General features: G+C 35.6%; 1 protein-coding gene across 32 annotated transcripts in view; it reads left to right on the top strand.

Moving 5' to 3' along the window:
* DLG2 (discs large MAGUK scaffold protein 2) overlaps positions 1-17818 on the top strand; it is a 1027768-nt gene that overhangs the window by 780513 nt on the left and 229437 nt on the right. For all 32 annotated transcript variants that reach the window (XR_011090260.1, XR_011090255.1, XM_068660895.1 and 29 more), the window contains one exon: positions 7701-7769. Coding sequence is in view for 30 of the 32 variants with exons in the window: in XM_068660895.1 (XP_068516996.1) it covers positions 7701-7769 (69 nt within the window). In the remaining 2 variants the exon portion in view is untranslated. The remainder of the gene's footprint in view (positions 1-7700; positions 7770-17818) is intronic.

Below are 17818 nucleotides of genomic sequence, written 5' to 3'. Positions count from 1 at the left end.
CTATATTCATTACAGTAATAATAACAACAATAAACAATAACTGAGATAAACAATAATAATATTAATAACAATACTTTTTAAAAGAATGAGAGGCTAGTCAGAAAGGTTGAGATGCATTTTTTTTTTCAAAAACAGAATGTCTTGGACTGTCATGGAGACTTAACATGTTCCGTTTTTAGTGAACATGAGAAAAGGGTATGGAAATGGAACATAATGAATTAGAAGGATGATGGGGTGAAATGGACAAATTTAAGGAAAATTATAAATGTATCATATAACAGTCATTAGTACCTAGCAGTGAAGTCTAGAACAGAGTAAACTCTCAAAAGAACAAGGTACCATGTCTGAATCATTAAATCAAGTCTCACGTTTCTTAAATGTCGGTTCCACTTAATTATATATAAAGTTATCACAGTGGGTTTTGGTACAGTTTTCATTCAGGATGTTTAGTTTGCTCAATACCGTTTCCTTCACAGTACTGTGTAAGTCTGTATTTACCCTCTGTGTAAATACTAGACGACATGTGAAACTTTTCCAGCAGTATAACCCTTCCACTCTACTCTTTTAAATAGCATTCCTAAATATTTTCAGTCCCCCACATATCATTCCAAACTTCATCAGCTGTTTTAAATATTATATTTCAAACTAAAATAGCAATTCCTTCTCAGATAAGCATACTTGCCATATTTTAAAGCTTATCATTATCTCCTGCAATTACCTCAGCTGTAAGGAAGCAGATTTGAAGTCTGTGGATGTTTCACCACTTTGAAGACCGGTGCTGACTTAAGCACACTCTTAATAAAGCTGTATAATTAGCTTTGTTCCAGGAGCTGCTACATTTCTGAAGCATTCCACTGAGTCACAGTTTCACCTTGCATTCTTCCTTATTTCTACATGATGCTAATTTAGTGCTGCAATAACTCAGATACTTTAAGTTGGGAAATGTGGCTAACCACTTCTCTTTGGCTACTGCTTGCTGCTTGGAGAAGGAAGGAGAGAAGGATGAGGTCAGCAACCTCATTGACTCCATTTGTGCAAGAGAAATGATTCCAGAGAACCTGGACAAAGATGTAATGCAGTCCCTATTCTTCATGTCTGTAGGCAGTGACAGCCTAATCCTTTTGTTTTTCTTTTGTCCATTGGGTAGGTATTCAGCATAGCAATACTATTTGTAGAATATCTATAGAAAAAAAAAAATTAAAAAGGAGTTATGGTTGCTGAGTCACTCCAAAAATCCTTGCTGCATGTGCCTGTACTGGAAAACAGTGTTATAGCTCGTGCGTAGCTTTATTGCCAAAGGGTGATCTGAAGGTAGCAGGGTTGAATGTCCTTTTCTCTGAAGCTTCCTGTTTATCTCTGATTGGAGACTGTCTGGTTGGTTTGATGCTTTTATTATAGGTCAGTGACTGTCAGTACTGGATATTATCAAGCTGTTTGTAGCTGAGATAAAATTAATACCCAAAAAAGTACTCTCTGGTCTTCTAATTAATCCCATAGGAAAGCAAAACCTCATTTAAGTTAAAAGTTTAGCTTTCGGCAGCATCAAGAAAAGCTGGTTTCACTTCACTGAGCTGAATTAAAACTCCACATTAATGGAATTAAAGCATGTTGCCTTTTTAAACTTTTACATCCATCAAAGAAAATGGTTAGAAACTCTGTAAACAACTGCACTGCTATCTCTAGTCCTTGACATGAGAAACAACATGCTGAGAGTACATCATAAAACCAAACAGTATTAGTATTCCCCTCACTGCTACCCAGTGGAAATTTTTTCAGTATTGTATGTATTGGTCTTCTTTTAATATTGTGAATAACAAGAAATAAATCAGAGCTCAGGTTTATTTATTTATTTATTTGCACAGAATTTGTTGATAGACAAATCCATTTTGTAGTGTATACCGTTCTTCTGTGTGGCAGCTTCAGGATTGGAATTTCAATAGAGTTGCTCAGAAGCCAGTCTTTGACAAGGTCTGTCCAGCCTGTGACACTGGCCCCATCCCCCATCACTGCTTCTTTACAAGAAGGCACAGGTCAATCAATTTAGGAAGCAATTAATGATATCTCTGCTGTCTGTTTTCACTTGCCAAAGCAAATAACATGTGAAAACTAATGAATTCTTTTGCTATGGCAAATGGAGGACAACTGTTCTTTGTTGGTAGGAAGTGGGCTGGGAGAGGAAAGTAGATGGTTTTTCTAGGACTCCATGTGAAAAGACAATGTGCATTGTTTTTTATATGTACAGAAGAGACCAGGAAAAAATTGGTATTGTAGTATTGTAGCAACCTTCTTTCTTCCACTCTGAATGCATTGGCAGGTTTTGAGGTGAATTATGATTTGATTGTCATGCAGTCCGATCCCTTAATGCCAGTTTGTCCTTCTTTTTATTTGCCAAATTGCATTGTAGAAGTTTAAAACACAATGAATGTTTCCCAAATGTGATTTTTTCACCCCAGATGGGGGTTGCACTGGAATATCATGTGTTGGTGAAAGTGCCACATCATTTGTGATGTGAATACAGTATTTCCTGTGGTCCCTACAAGGAAAAGAAGAGCTCACAATGTTGCCATCGGTTTCAGCATCACCCGCAGAGCAGAAGTGCAATTAAAGCATCCTTGAGCTAGAACAGAATTAGAACTGAGGAGATGGACTATCCCCCTTCTTTTTACTATAACACTTAGTGATTTTGTTATTTTCATAATAATAATTTCAAAAATACGTTGACACCATGCTGCCCTATTTTTATTATTTTACAAAGACATAAAGACATTAAATGGCAAGCTTTGTTTAAAAAACAGATTAAAAAAAAAAAAAAAAGAAAAAAAGCAAGCAAGCAAGCAACCAAAAAAACTTAAACCCATTAAAAAAAAAAAAAAAAAGAGAGAGAGAGAGAGAGTTTGGGTCCTGTGCCTATTTTGCCTCTTATTATTTATTTAGAATTTCATTCTTTGTTCCTCCACTCATATGAATTTTCTTACAAGAATAGTATATACCCATTGTCTCAAAGAGCTAAAATTAAATGGAATTAAATTAAAATTGGTATTTTACAGGAATAAAAGTCTATGAGATTCATTTCTTCAGGGAAACTCTATATTAAGTGTCTGGAATACTGAGTGATATATTAAAATATTATTACTTTATATTATTAAAACAATTGAGATGTTCGTTCTTCATTCATTTCAGAGGAAAGGTGGCATTTTATAAGCCTAAATGTCAAACTTTGAAAATTTAGATCTGTGAGTGTAAAAATGTAGTACTTATTGAAATATCTCAGTATTGTTGTATATGTCTGTGTTTATTCATCATAGCAAATGTTGGTGTCATTAACTCATTAGAAGTTGTATTTTGTGCACCAAAATATGCTGTACATGATCTTTGGCACTTGTACAAGTGTACTAAGCATGTGATAGAAACTGTTTCTTTATGCTAATTCTACCACTTTGACAGAAGCCATCAAGAGCTTTATCTTTTAAATCAGTCAGTCAGGAATTATATTAAACAGATATTTTTTGTCAGCTACACAGCCACTTGTGTCAAACAGCAGTTAAACTGAGTTTTTAATTTTTAGCTGTCATTGTATTCATGATGATACCTTGGCATAAAGTTGCACTGAGCATCAAATTTTATAAATGACACATAAAAATTAGTTTTCATATCACCAATTAAGAATTATTTTTATCCAAAGAGGCCAAGGATTCATTTTAACTGTATGTCACGAATACCTAGGGTTGGAAAAGGGTTGCTAATGAGTGGAATATTGCCACTAGCTGAGACCCCTGCTTGGAAGGAGTAATGTATGAGGTTCCTTGTGCAGCTTTGCATAACTAGGTAGTCACTCCAGAGAGAGATACTGATGACATCTAGTGCTTGAAACAGTTGGCAATTTCAGCAGAATACTGAATTGAAATTGCAGCTTTAATTCATACTCAATATGAGTAAGAATTACTTAGCAGAGTACTTGATATAATAGAAAATAATATTACTATCTATCCTAGTCTTTTTCTTTTCACTTAGTGGTTGAAATGTAGTGATGATTTTATTTTCTTAAGAATTTGCTTTTCCCTCTGAATATTCTTCTTTTGTCAGCCTGTCTGGATGACCCTTTGGTTGATTTGCTGTCTGTTGCCCCACCCATAACAATTCTGTGCAAGAAATTGCAGGTGTGATGGTACAGCCCAAATTCTCAAGTGGCTGAGGAGAGTGATGAGTGAGTTCTGGGTTCCTTGCCCTTTTGCTGAAGTCTTACACATCTGATATTCTGAAAGGAATGAATATCCACTTTTGTCAGAGCAGGGCTTTGGAAGTGGTTTTTACTGGGCACCCAAAATGAAGGAACCTGGTGCTCCTATGCACTTCTGGAAAAGCTGTTTGATCTCATTTCAGTTTTCTGTTCCAATGATTTTCCTTACAAAGTTCATAATTAACATTTTCAAGAACCATTTTAATGGTTCTTGAATAATGAATAATAGTAATCATATGTGTTAAGAAAAAAAAAAAAGATTCACATTTATAAAAAGATTCCTTTTTTAAAAGTGTGTGAATACTGAAATCCAATAATAACTTGATGAAAGTGCAGACAATACTGGCCTTAAATCTGGGTACGCCTACATTCAGCAGGGTAATTCCTTCCTCATCAACGAAGATTTTATCATATCAAAAAGCAGATCATTTATAAAGACTGGTAGGTTTTGTTAATTCTGTAAGGGCCATTGTGAATAGTATAATGAAAAAAATCATAATCTTTATTGATCTGTTATATAAGATGATTGGAAACAGCGTGATCTGACAGACAGGTTGTAATCTACAGGTTTGGCACCAGGTAGCCAGGGTTAATTATCCATCCTCAAAAGCAGTTGTTTTAATCAGTCAAATGCAGCATTGCTGTTCAGGTGGGGAATGAGAATCTGTCACAAAGACCACCCCTTTCTTCAATATGACTCTGCTGCTGCAGAAGTAAGAGTTCACTGTTCCATAAATTCAGTAAACGTAGTCTACTCTTTTATTTGCGACATCCAAATACAGTCACATCCCACATTTTTACTATTTGGTATATTTTTGTGACCTTTGTATGTTGCTAATTTTCTAGATAAATGGTCAATTATTTGCTTTTAGTGTTCAGCAGCTGAAAATTCTATCGTTAATGCTCTCGTAATTTTGCTCATTTTGAAGCTGGTCAGAGTTTTACAAATATGTTTGCTTGTAGTGAAATCTTTTTAGGGAGAAGAAACAAAGCTTTCACAATTCAAGCCATTTTGTCTAGTTGTGGTTGGATGTAAATGTTGCAGCTCTACTCATATTGGTATGCTATGGCTCTAGTAATGATGAGGTTCTGAAATAGAGAAAGGTGGCTAGCTTAAGATTTTTAAGGAAAAGTGCCATATCAGCTGTCATTCCTTAGCTTCCCTTTCCTATGACAGCAGTGCTTTCTAAAACAGAAGAACACTACCTAAGATTGAGGGGGTTGGCTCAGATACATACCGTGTTGTATGCAAATACTTGTGAAATAAACATTCACTCAGATTCTTGCAGGAAGCTTTCAGTTGCTACCATGCCACATCTGCCTGATAGACTTTTCTTCCCACAAAATATGTAGCATCTGTTGTGAGAATATGAGCTGTATCTTTAAAGGGTCTGTTGAGAGTTTGGCATTGGCAATGTAGTTCAGGCATGGCTTTGCCATCCTTCCTCTAGACAAAGACCTTGATGTGCAGTGTGACTTAGAGGGGCACCACCTGCATCATCATCCCTTCTCTCTGCTGGGTTCTTGTTCCTTCTGCCAGCCATATTCTTGCATCTCTTGATGCAGCTTCAGGGAGTAAAATTTCTGAGAGTCAAGGGCTAGTGGAACGGATGGAGGAGTTATGGATCTGCTGTGCCACTTCTGTACATGTACAAGGGGAAAGGTGATGGGGAAGCTGTTCACTTCCTTAGGCATTGATCTGGGGAGATAGTACAGGAACGTAAGGATAAATGTTCCTTTCCATCTCTGTAGAGGAAGAGGACAGAAGACAAGCCACAACCTGTTTTTTAATTTTTTTAAACAAAGAAGGCAGTTTAAAAATACACAAACATATGCAAGATGCAAACTTAATGTGAAATTTTAACTAATATTTCTAGTATTATTTCTAGTAGTATTTGTATTATTCATAGTAGTATTTCTATTATTATCATAGTAGTATTTCTATTATTCTACAATGTTTGTCCAACTTAAGAACAATTCTGTTCACACCAGGATGTCAGTCTCTTCTGGAGTCTCTCCCCTTTATATACTGTTCTTTGTTATACAATAGATAAAAGCTCTGTAGTTCTTTGAGCAAGGGGAGTATACTTTCCCACAAGCCTTCTGAAATATTCAGAACAAGGATGAGCACAACGGTTTACTAATATGAAACAAGAGCACAATGGTCTCAACTGGAAATACAAGCAGGCAACAGATCTTTTGTTTGTCCTGCAGCAAGATACCATGTGTCACAAGTCTATGTGTTATACAGAAAAATCAAATCTGTGCTGTAAGACAGACAAGAATGGCTATGCTACAGGAAAACGTGCATGTAAAATATGCATTATTCGTTGATGTTGAACGTCTTAGCTCTTACTAAGAACAAGGTCTACTTCTGAACAGCTTGAGTTGTACACAAAGCTGGAAAACAAGACAAGACCTGCAGTTAGTAGAATAAGTGATAAAAAACTGTCAAAGATTTTTATTTTTTTTTTAATCTGTGGTTTGCATTATTAATATTTAGCCTCACTATGTGATGTAGCCTTTTAACTAATCATAGAATACACCCAGACACTTCTGCACTTCTATTTATTTATTTATTTATTTATTTTAAACAGTCTTCAGTAAGGAATGCAATTTGTTATCACACAACTGCCTGATGTGTTGTTATTCATTTATATTTACATGAATATTAATGGTTTAATGCTATTATACAACAGTATAATACTGAAGTTAACATTTGCTGTGTAATTTATTGTGCTTAGCTAACACACTAACCATTTTTGAGGTTCCTCCGTTGTGAGAATGCAACATAGGAGACCAGTCATTAGACGTCAGGATTTTCAATTGGAATGATTTTTCCTTCCACAGAGCTTTCATTTTCCTTGAAAATACTTTTTTTTTTCCCTAAATGTTGGGTCTCAGATTGATAAAATATCATGGAAAGACTCAAGCTAGTTAAAATCTGGTACAAATAGCAAATGTTGACTGAAATTTGTAAAATCCAAAGTTACATTATGGTGTAATTTCAAGTAGCGCATGGCCTCTTGTATTGAACATTCTGCCTAAGAGACAGTGAGAATTAGATTGTTAACATTATGTTTTACCATTTTACCTTCTGCTCTCAAATTATCTTGTGTTTTACAGTTAGTATATTTTGCAGAACAATTAGCAATTAAGTTATTTTAAGTCCCTGAACTGTGTATATATGTATTTAAAAAAACAATAAGAAAGATCAGGGGGAACTAATCTCTTCCTTGTAGTTTTTTAATGAAAAATGAAACCTGATATTAAACACAAGAGATCAGCTGAGCCCTCTTTCAAGAGATCAGCATTGCTGAAATCAAAATGCCTTAGACATATGTAAAACAATCTGATTGTTACTTCTGTTTTGGTGTTAGTTAAACTGCTAGAGACAATAAGAGCAAGAGAAACTTGTATTTCTTTAACAAATACTTTTCTCTATTCTTCTTTGGTCATACAGTCATTCCCAGCACAGCACTGCAACGCGGCCACCCACAGTGAGCTTGCAGCGGACCATTTCTGTGGAAGGGTAAGATGATTCTCTGTTGAAGCTGCCTGTTGAGCTCTCAGATATCCCTAAGCTAGACGTTGAACTCCCGACCTACACGCAAGAGTTAACAACTTGTATTGTTGCATACCATGTTGAATACATCTCCCAATGTCTGTGAGATGCAGAAATAGGTATTTTCAAATTAGTACTGACCCTTTTTAGATATTCATATTGAAAAGCTTGGTTTACATAGAGACAAGAATATTTGTCACATGTCTCAGTATCTCTTCATCTCACTTGACTAACATCAATATTCACATGTATTAGCTGTAAAATGGTTGCCATTAATCATGCGAATTCCCAGTGAAGTCTTACTCTGTTTTCTTAATACATGCATGAATTCCTTTTGGCAAAGCAAACCTTGTCCCAGACTAAGGCTGAAGAAGTTCTGATAGAGAATAATAATCCCATGCTGGTGCATGTCTGTCTATATTATGTGTTAATTGTAGAAGCATCACTTTGAGTACTTAGCTGGCTCCACTCTAACAGAAATAATTGGGTAAAATATGAATAATTCATAACTACAGTTAATATTTTTGCATCTTTATGATATTAGAAAACCTGATATTTAACACTGAATCATTTAGATTTTGGTTTCTCTGACTGGTGTAGTTTCCAGAAAATGTTATATTTGTTTCTCCACTCCCATAGAAATGTAGAACTGTCTGAAGTATTTTGTAGGCAATAACTTATGGACTACTCTTAGGTTTTATTTCAAAGCTTTTCTTTGTTATAATAAAAGTGGGAGTCCAAAGTTTTCAAACAGGAAAGGTGCCATCTTGCTTGTATTTTATGTTGCAACCTCAGTGTGGTGCAGTGAGAAAAGAAAACAGCACACATGTAAAATAATCCACTCCTAAATGAAGCTTGAAATGTTTTTCCCACAAGTTTCAACACGAAATATTAAACAATAAAGAAAAAAAAAAAAAAAACAAATATAATAATGATTTTATGTTTTTATTTAAAATGGGTAAGACTGCTTTATTAATTTTCCATTGAAAACAAACATCAATAATTAAATCCTTACAGGAAAGGCCCATATGGCTTAAGAGCTTTTATCTGGAAGGTAATTCTATAAATGAAGGCCTTATCAGCCAGCCTTCTTGCTCTAAGCAGGGCTAATTTCAAAGTTTCTGGTTTCTCAAGGTCTTTTTCTAGTGAAGCTGGGACTATCACCAAATGTGGAAGTTACACAGGCTCTGGGGAACCACTGTCAGTACTAGAACACCCTCATTTTATTATTATTTTTTTTAATTTTATTTTTCTTTCTCTCTAATGAATGAAGAAAGACATACTCTATCCCCTTGCCTTTTTCTCAAACCGATTTATGAGGAAAATTATGTTAGAAATAAGAAAAACTGAGAGAAAAAAAAAAAAAGAAAAAAAAAAAAGAGGAGAGTTTGCTAAATTGAGATTTAGGAAAATAAATTCTATTATGATGTCTCTGACCTGGTCTACTGGACTCCATAATAAGGAGGTACCCCACAGGCTTAAATTGCCATTGAAATTTGGTAATCAATCTGTCTACACGAATTTTTAGATAAATTGCAAAATCTGCACTGGCCACACAGACAGTTTGCATATATTGTGTATGAATCATTAGAGCGGGGGAAATCTGCAATTGATATTACAGGTCTCCTGCTGTTCAGGAGGTAGAAGAATATCTGGCTTGTAATTATTACTAATCAACTTATACTGAGTCATATTTCATTTCACATAGGAAAGTGGGACTGTTATCCTATTACACTGCTGAGCAAATAAGAGTAATCAGCTCAGCCCTAAATATTTCATTATATTAAAGCTCAATTTATTTTAATGTTTTTGTGAAGTCCATGCTGCTAAATAAGTTTATAGCTAATACGATGTCAGGTCAAAACAAGTTATTTTTCTCTTTTAGGAACTGGGTTTCCATCAGTAGAGTCCTGTATTTAGGTGACTCATTATATTGCTTTTGAGATGTGCTTTGTAAATGACTACTTTGCCTGGAAGGCATCCCTAAGACACACTGAGATTTCAGACCAGCATGCTAGCTCTGTGTGACTGACTGTGTAGGCACTGCAGTAATACAATTAGTTGGTCCTCTGAAGGAGAAATGAAATACTGGAGGGACAAAGAAATGCAGGTGGAATTGCATTCACTGGCATTTATTCCTTTCCACCTTGTTGAATATGTGATAATTGAACTGGCTAGCACAGATGTTTTAAAAACTTTAATAGATTTTTGATCTAGGTAATGGGTTCATACATAAAAATAATATCTTTTTGAGAGAATATTTTTGTGGGCTTTATGTGTAGAAAAAATGAGTATCAAAGTTTAAAAAAATGTTTTTAAAGCCTAAATTTTCTTTATATTCAAGCCTTATATTCTTCACAGTTTAATAGCTGTACATGAGGTGAACAGATTTATTGTGTCTACAAAGCCATGATCTTCACAGGTGTCTGATGTCATTGTTGATGCAATCTCATTAGTAACTTCCTAAATGGTTTATCTTCATGGTTTAAAATCAAGAAAACTATAATGTTTGGATTTGAAAATATTGTTAATCTGAGTGTTTTTTTTAATGTTCTTAATAAAAAATTTAGCTGTGAATATTCAAAATGGGAAAAATACTGGACAAAAACTAAAACCTGTTACGTGGAAATCCTTCTGTTCTTCTCACAAATCTATGTTAATCCTTTATGATAGCAATTCTGTCTCCAGTTGACATTCAGACTAAATTTTACTTAGCATGCTACCAGCCATCTACTCTGCTGAGCTACTTAGTAATTGAGATTTCAACTTCTTTCATCAAGAACGTTTTATATATAAATATTAATATGTAAATAAACAGCATTTAAACCAGGTCCATAGGGTAAGAACTTCCATTCTGAACAGAACAGACTTTACAGACAGCTTTGTGTTTCCAAAGTATCTTATATAAAGCAATAATGGATGCTTGCTTCTGATGTACTGTGTATTGATATTTCAAAACATGGCTTAGAGGCATTGCTATTTTTAGGTATTCTCTTAACCTTTGAATGCCTCCTGTCTCCTGACAGTGTGATGTGGTTGCCTATTGTGTTCATGGTAAATAGAGTTATGGAATGGCAAAAGCAATAGTTTGTAGAAAAGTGATTTCAGTACATAACAAATAGTTTTTTAAAACCAGGATGCATAGCAATCTTTTTAGTATGTGTATGTGTTGTGTATAGCAGGTGGAACAGAGATACAGATTTCTGGATTTGATTATTATCATGTAAATAATGCACCTCCTAGATCAGGGAAGAGAGACAAATGCTTATGTGAGACAATGTATAAATGAATAAGCATGCTGGAATAATCATCTCCCTTTCAAAGCTGCAGACCATATTAGTTGTCCAACACTGTTTCTCTAGAATTCACTGAAATTTCTCATATCTAGGAGATGTACTCTTATGCCTTTGAGGTAAATGTCAGGCACTGAGGTAAAAATACAGACCAGTTTCACTTTTCAAATAAGAAATTATTTTGGTATGCCAATTCTATCTTGCTAGCTGTAAGCAGAAAACATTGCCTGGTGTGCAGGCTTTAATTTCTCTACAAAGGACAAAATGAAAGACTACTGAAGTCCAGAGGGGTTCCCACAAAGCAAATAAAATTGTCCATATATAAGTCAGTGCACTCATGCATGCATCAGTCAGGTTGAAGCCTGGCTCCCAGTAGGTTCCTTCATATTAAATATACTTCAAAGTTTGTGACAAGTTAGATATGATGTTTGGAAAATAAATGCATAAAAAAAAACGTATTCAGTATTAAAGTTAGGATAAAGTACTGCTTCTACAGCTAATGCCAACATTCAGTCAACAAGAAATGCCAGAGAAACCGTAGTCAATTAACCTGATAAAATACTTTTTCAACAGATCAGGTCACCATTGCAAGCAAATTTATGTTTTGTTATGTGATCTGATTCAAGATCATACAAGGCTGAAGGTTTAGTCGTTTGCAAATCAACACTTAGCAAAATGAGATTACAAGTTACCAATCAATTGCATGTTGTAATGAATATAAACACTCACTTGGCATGTGACCAAAATAACGTCTGAGTGTAGGAAGGCAAAGTTACGCCTCTGGACTATGATGCTCAATGTGACAGCAAAGGATAAAAAGAAGATTTCCTTATTTGTTATTTTCAGTCATAAATGTAATCATTATAATAACAATTAAAGTCATGAATTGGGGATCAGACCCCACTGGGTCAGATATAACACTTCTGTGTAACAGTAGTGGGGCTGGAGAAGGGAAGGGCTGCCTGCTCCCTGCTGCTGCCAGACTGCAGTGTTTTGGAAACCTCACAATAAAGGTAGACCAGAGAGAGGGCTGTGGGCAGTACTGTCTCCTGTTGTGATGGAAAGATTTTGCCAAGCCTAAGAGGGAAATATCAGGGGAAAAAGTAATAGCCAAGATGCTGCAAAAATGATACTGCAACAAACAACTTGCTTTACCAAAAGGGTTGTTAGACATTGGAACAGGCTGCCCAGGGAAGTGGTGGTCACCATCCCTGGAAGTCTTTAAAAGACGTTTAGATGTAGAGCTTAGGGATATGGTTTAGTGGGGACTGTTAGCATTAGGTCAGAGGTTGGACTTGATGATCTTGAGGTCTCTTCCAACCTAGAAATTCTGTGATTCTGTGAAAACAATAGATGAAATCACTACAGATTTTTTTTTTCTCTAAATTGTTCTGAAGCAGTTGTAGAAGGTATAAAAGAGAATATGAATAAGCTGAGGTGTGTTTTTTTTTCTGACTGAACTTTGATGGCTTTTAAAAGGGTGTGTGTGCATAATCCATGTCTTCAACCACTTAAGATTTCAAATTCTCTCTTGTGTGATAAATCAGACAAGGTTTATCATGCACAAACATTGTACACACCGGCACCTTCTCTATCCACCATAGTTCTCTGTGTTAAGTGCTATGAGGAAGAATGTTCAACCTGCTTGAATTGCCCTTTTCAGGTCCTTCCAATATTGGTGCCCGTTGGCTGTCCAAAATAAACATGCAGTTTCTTATTAGAATTTTTTGAGGTACTAGAGGAAAACTACAAGTATTTTATTGAAAAAAAAAGGCTTGATTAGACAACTGACTCTAAGCAGGCACAGCTCAGTGCTCACACAGTGAATTGCCATAGGCAGACACTATAATGTGCAAGAGAACAGTTCTTTGATCCTAAGGTATCATTTTTTTTCCATGATGTATGATGTACTATCACTAATGCATAATCTTAGACTAGTATAATTTCACTCTACAATTTTCTTTCCTGCTATTTGCTACTTGTAAGTAGTGTGAACCCTTTGTGTTGCATTATCACAGAATCACAGAGTCATCTAGCTTGGAAAAGACCTTCAAGATCACCAAGCTAACCATCAACCTCATTTACCAATTCCCATCCCTAAGCCATGTCCCTCAGTTCTACATACACACATCTCTTACATACCTGCAGGAATGGGGACTCCACCACTTCCCTGGGCAGCCTATTCCAATGCCTGACCACCTCTCATGAAGGAATTATTCCAAATGTCCAATCTAAACCTCCTCTGGTGGAAGTTGAGACTGTTTTCTTTCTCCTGTCATTTGTCACTGTGAGCACAGTGCTTTGCACGGAAGGTGTTAGGCCAAGCTGTGGTCTGGGTGTTGCCAGTCCCACTGCTGAGCTTTCTATGGTATGTTCTACAGTAACACCACATCATGGTGTGCATGAATGGATATATGATGTCAATACTCTTTGTGAAGAAAACAGCATTTTTGAAACAAGCAAACAAAAATAATAATACTGTGGCCAAAGCAAGATCAAAGCCATATTTCTCAGTCCCAGCTCATTTGGGATACCTCACTGATTATATGTAGTTGACCAAATCTCTATGGTCTGATACTTGAAAGTATCCAATGTGCTTAAATTTCTGTAGATGGTCCAAAAAGCACAGAATCTTTTCAACACCCTGATTTTATAGATGGTGCAAAAGAAACAGAAAGGCAGAGATGTATCAGTGTGATATGAATACTAAAAGTGACTGTATTCTTTAATGTAGCCAACAGCACAAAATAAGCAAATTGAAAATGGATTTTCTTTCAGTTAGCTATTATAAGAATTACTTGTTTTCAGAAAGCTCTTCCCCTTCATTTATCAGTCCACTTTTTAATCTCCTAAATTAAATCTATAATTACTGTGGATTCAGAATCCAAAGGAGAATGATAGGGAGACTCACATTGTTTTTGTCAGTCTCTTACTATAAAAGAGAAAATTGATCAAAACAAAAATTCATTACAAATATAGTAGATACAAAACACTTAGCTGTTTTCAGCATAATGAACAAGTATAACAAATATAAAGAAGAAAAAAAAAGGTAAGGAGGAAAAATGCCTCACTGTTTTGACTTTTTAAAATTGTGTTTTTCTGACAGGAGAAATTTCAGTAAGTGTTGAAGTTTCACCTCCTCTGATTTGTTGCTACTTATTGGTTTCAAATATTAATTTCATAATACTTTGCTCTTACATCAGGCCTCCAATTTATAATGTGCTTTACAGAATCAGATCTGCTGCATTCCCTGAAGCAAGTCCATCCAAATTGATTCTCCCATTGATTTCTGAGCTTGTAAATTTGTGTGGATTGCAGCACTTCATTTGCTCCTTTGCTCTTTGTTATGATTTCTGGCTATATTATAGTTAATCGTCCTTCTTTCTCTACATTTTTTCTTTTTAATTTATTTCCTTTACTCCTTACAGATGTACTCTCTCCCTTTGTCCTGTTATCTCTTTTCTTTGCTTTTGTCTTGTTTTATTTTGTTTTTGCCTTCTGCTGCCTTCTGTCAGTCCAGGGATGTTTTCATCTCATACTTCTTTCTAATTTCTGCTTGATTTCCCCTGCTGCTCTTCTCTGTTTGTATTTGGTACAGAACTGCAGGAGGGCATAAAACATGCACACACAGAATTAAAGTGCTAGTATGCTCTGTTAGCACCTAGAAACTTACCTTCAGCCTTATTTATCACAGAAGAAATTGTAAATGTGATAAGTAGTTAAAGCTGAAGGCAAAAGCATGCAGTTAGACTTTTCCTTTTTAGTAGCTACAGAGTGCCACCTATTGTCTTAGAACAAAACAATGTACGTTTTAGATAAATTACACTGAAATTACCTTTGCCTTATTTGCTGTTGTCTTTATAGAACATGTTTTTACTGAATGCATTTACAGGAAGAAATTGTTATTCACATGTGAATGTGAAGTTATTTTTCTTTCACTTTTTACTCTCTCGTGACCATGTCTTCTTTTAGTCTTCAATTTCATTGCTTCATTTATGGCATTTACCTGCACTCTGTCTGGAGACCCTTGATGTATATTGGAAATATGTTAATAAAGAAGTTCAACAGAAGGAGAAGATTTTTTCCTAATGTTGCTTTCCAAACATTCAAGAAAAAATGGAGCACCTGTTCTTAGATCTCCTTAATAATTACATTGAGATGACTGTAATATTCTATGGCAGGTGATATATTATCCACTCCTGTGAAGACTGGCTGAGGGAGTTGGGGTTGTTCAGCCTGGAGAAGAGAAGGCTCCAGGGAGACCGTACAGCAGCCTAAAGGGGGCTTACAGGAAAGCTGGGGAGGGACTCTTTGTTAGGGAGTGAAGGACAAGGAGGAATGGTTTTAAACTACAATAGGTTAGGTTTAGGTTAGATATTTGGAAGAAATTCTTCACTCAGAGGGTGGTGAGGCCCTGGCACAGGTTGCCCAGAGAAGCTGTGGATGCCCCATCCCTGGAGGTGTTCAAGGCCAGGCTGGATGGGACTTTGAGCAACCTGGGCTGGTGGGAGGTGTCCCTGCCCATGGCAGGGGGTTGGGAATTGGTGGGCTTTAAGGTCACTTCCAACCCAAGACATTCTGTGATTCTATTTATCCTCATCTTTAGCTTTGTCATAATTAAGCTTTTCTTTGAGTGTGCTTAAAGCATTGACAGATAACTCACTTCTGCACTACTCTTTAAGAGATCATCTGCCAGTATTGTAGTTTGTTTCGTTAAGCAGTAAGTGTCTTCCTACTTTAACTCCATAGAATGCTACAACCCTTTATTATCAGCACAAGTGTGGTTTTGCTTCTTTGTTTGTTTTTCAGACTCAGTTTGTTGTGCAAGTGTGTATTATGATATATTTCAAAATTCTTATTTGTATTTATGGTATATACATTTATTTTTCAGCATAGTCATGGCTAAAGATTATTTCTATGATGATTATTTTTATGACAGCTACACCTGTGCATTCCTAAATCCACTTTTCAGATTCCACAAGATACTCAGAAATGAAAGAAATACGGAGGCAAGCTATGGCTAGTAGTCTCTATACAGCCAAATTTGAGTCATGACTAAAATTACCTCACAAGGCTAAAAAGCAGGAGCTGAAACCATTGTGTTCTAATCACGTCTTCTGACATTTCCCCATTATTGTTTGAGCTTCCTCTGAACATAATCATTCAAGAGCAGAATGTGAAATTTGCTGTCAAAAGGCCAAAATTACAAAACAGCACTGACAGCATTTTAGGCATAAATCTGCTGACTTGATCAGAGGCAGGGATTAATAACTGGGCCAACTTTTTGTTGAGCTGCACAGCTTAGCATTCAGTAGATACCCAGTTGTATTGACCTAGTTTTGCCCATAGCACTAGCTCTCAACTTTATGATCCAAGTTGCCTGTCATGTGTAAAAATACTCAATTTCATTTTGCATGAGAACTCGTCTGATTTCTCACCAGCAGAGCACGCATATATATTTGTTTGACTTTACTGCCTCTTTTTCCTCAATATCCAGGTAAATAATACTGGCAGTAGCTAGCTCTCACAAACTATTTTTCATCTGTAGGACTCAGGGATGACAAGTGTCACCATATCTTTTTGTGGGTGAAGAAACTGAAGAGGGAAGAACAAATGACTGGCCAAATTCACTCAGCAGCACATGGACTAAGTGGGGAAGGAATCCATGCTTCCAGCTGCTGTTCCAGCCCCCAGGCCACCCTTCCTAATTAAAAACCTATTTAGACTTCTTAGATCTGGATTACATTATGTCTAATCTGCACATAGCTAAGGAGGTGCTAAAAGTGTTGCTACAAGGCAAATCAACAGAAATGATCCAAAAGAGAGGGAAAAAATCTATTTATTTTTTGGTTGGTTCAAAAGAATATGCAATGTCAAGACTCTATGTCATTTTCTCACAGTTGTATTTTTTTTAAGTTTTTTTTCTGACTGTATGTTAATGTTGAGTTATAAAATGGAGGCACATACAGAGTAGGAAGAATACTTTCAAAAGGGTTACAATCTCTTTTTAAAATATTATCAAAACTGCTTGATTTTTTCTTTCAAAAATACTAAGCCTAGATATCAGAAAGTTGAGATATTGTTTGAAGATCATGATCAAGCCTGGGATAATACTTGTGAATTAGCATTGGGCAAAGCTAACGAATTCCTACTGATTTTGGAATTATCTTGTAAAGGTAAAGTTCCAGTGTATACAGCCATAAAACTTCTTAAAGCACACCAAATAAGACTTGTCTCTTAATGCATCACTTCTTTTTCTCTTCCTTCTTTTCTTTTAGTTTTTTAAAACAAAATAGAAATGAAAAAGCCATTAGTATTCTACAGAACCATTACAGAGTACACAAGAAATATAGGATCTTTTAACAGGAAGTATTTGGGAGCACAGCTCTTGAGGTCTCTTACATGCATGTTTATAATTGTCACTTTGCTAGTAACCTAGTAACTTTTATTTGTAAAAATTGATAATTAGAAGCAGATTCTCTTTCTCTGTGAGGAATCACAGACATAAATGGATGTGAGTATTTGCAGGACTGGGCTTCAGATACACACATATTCATATTACAGTGTCATATTTATTTATTTATTTATTTATTTTCTGAAAAGTAAATTGTTAGAGGGATTTGGAATTGTGTAAGTACCAGTAAACATAGTGTCTGCATGTATATATTCTTGTGTTCTTGTTTGTCTAAAGGAGAGACAAATCTGATGCATGGTACATAGAAA

Source organism: Anas acuta, chromosome 1 (assembly GCF_963932015.1).
Source record: "Anas acuta chromosome 1, bAnaAcu1.1, whole genome shotgun sequence".
NCBI classification, from domain to species: Eukaryota; Metazoa; Chordata; class Aves; order Anseriformes; family Anatidae; genus Anas; species Anas acuta.
Note: the sequence above shows the minus strand (reverse complement) of the source record. Positions and strands in the feature narration are given on the sequence as shown.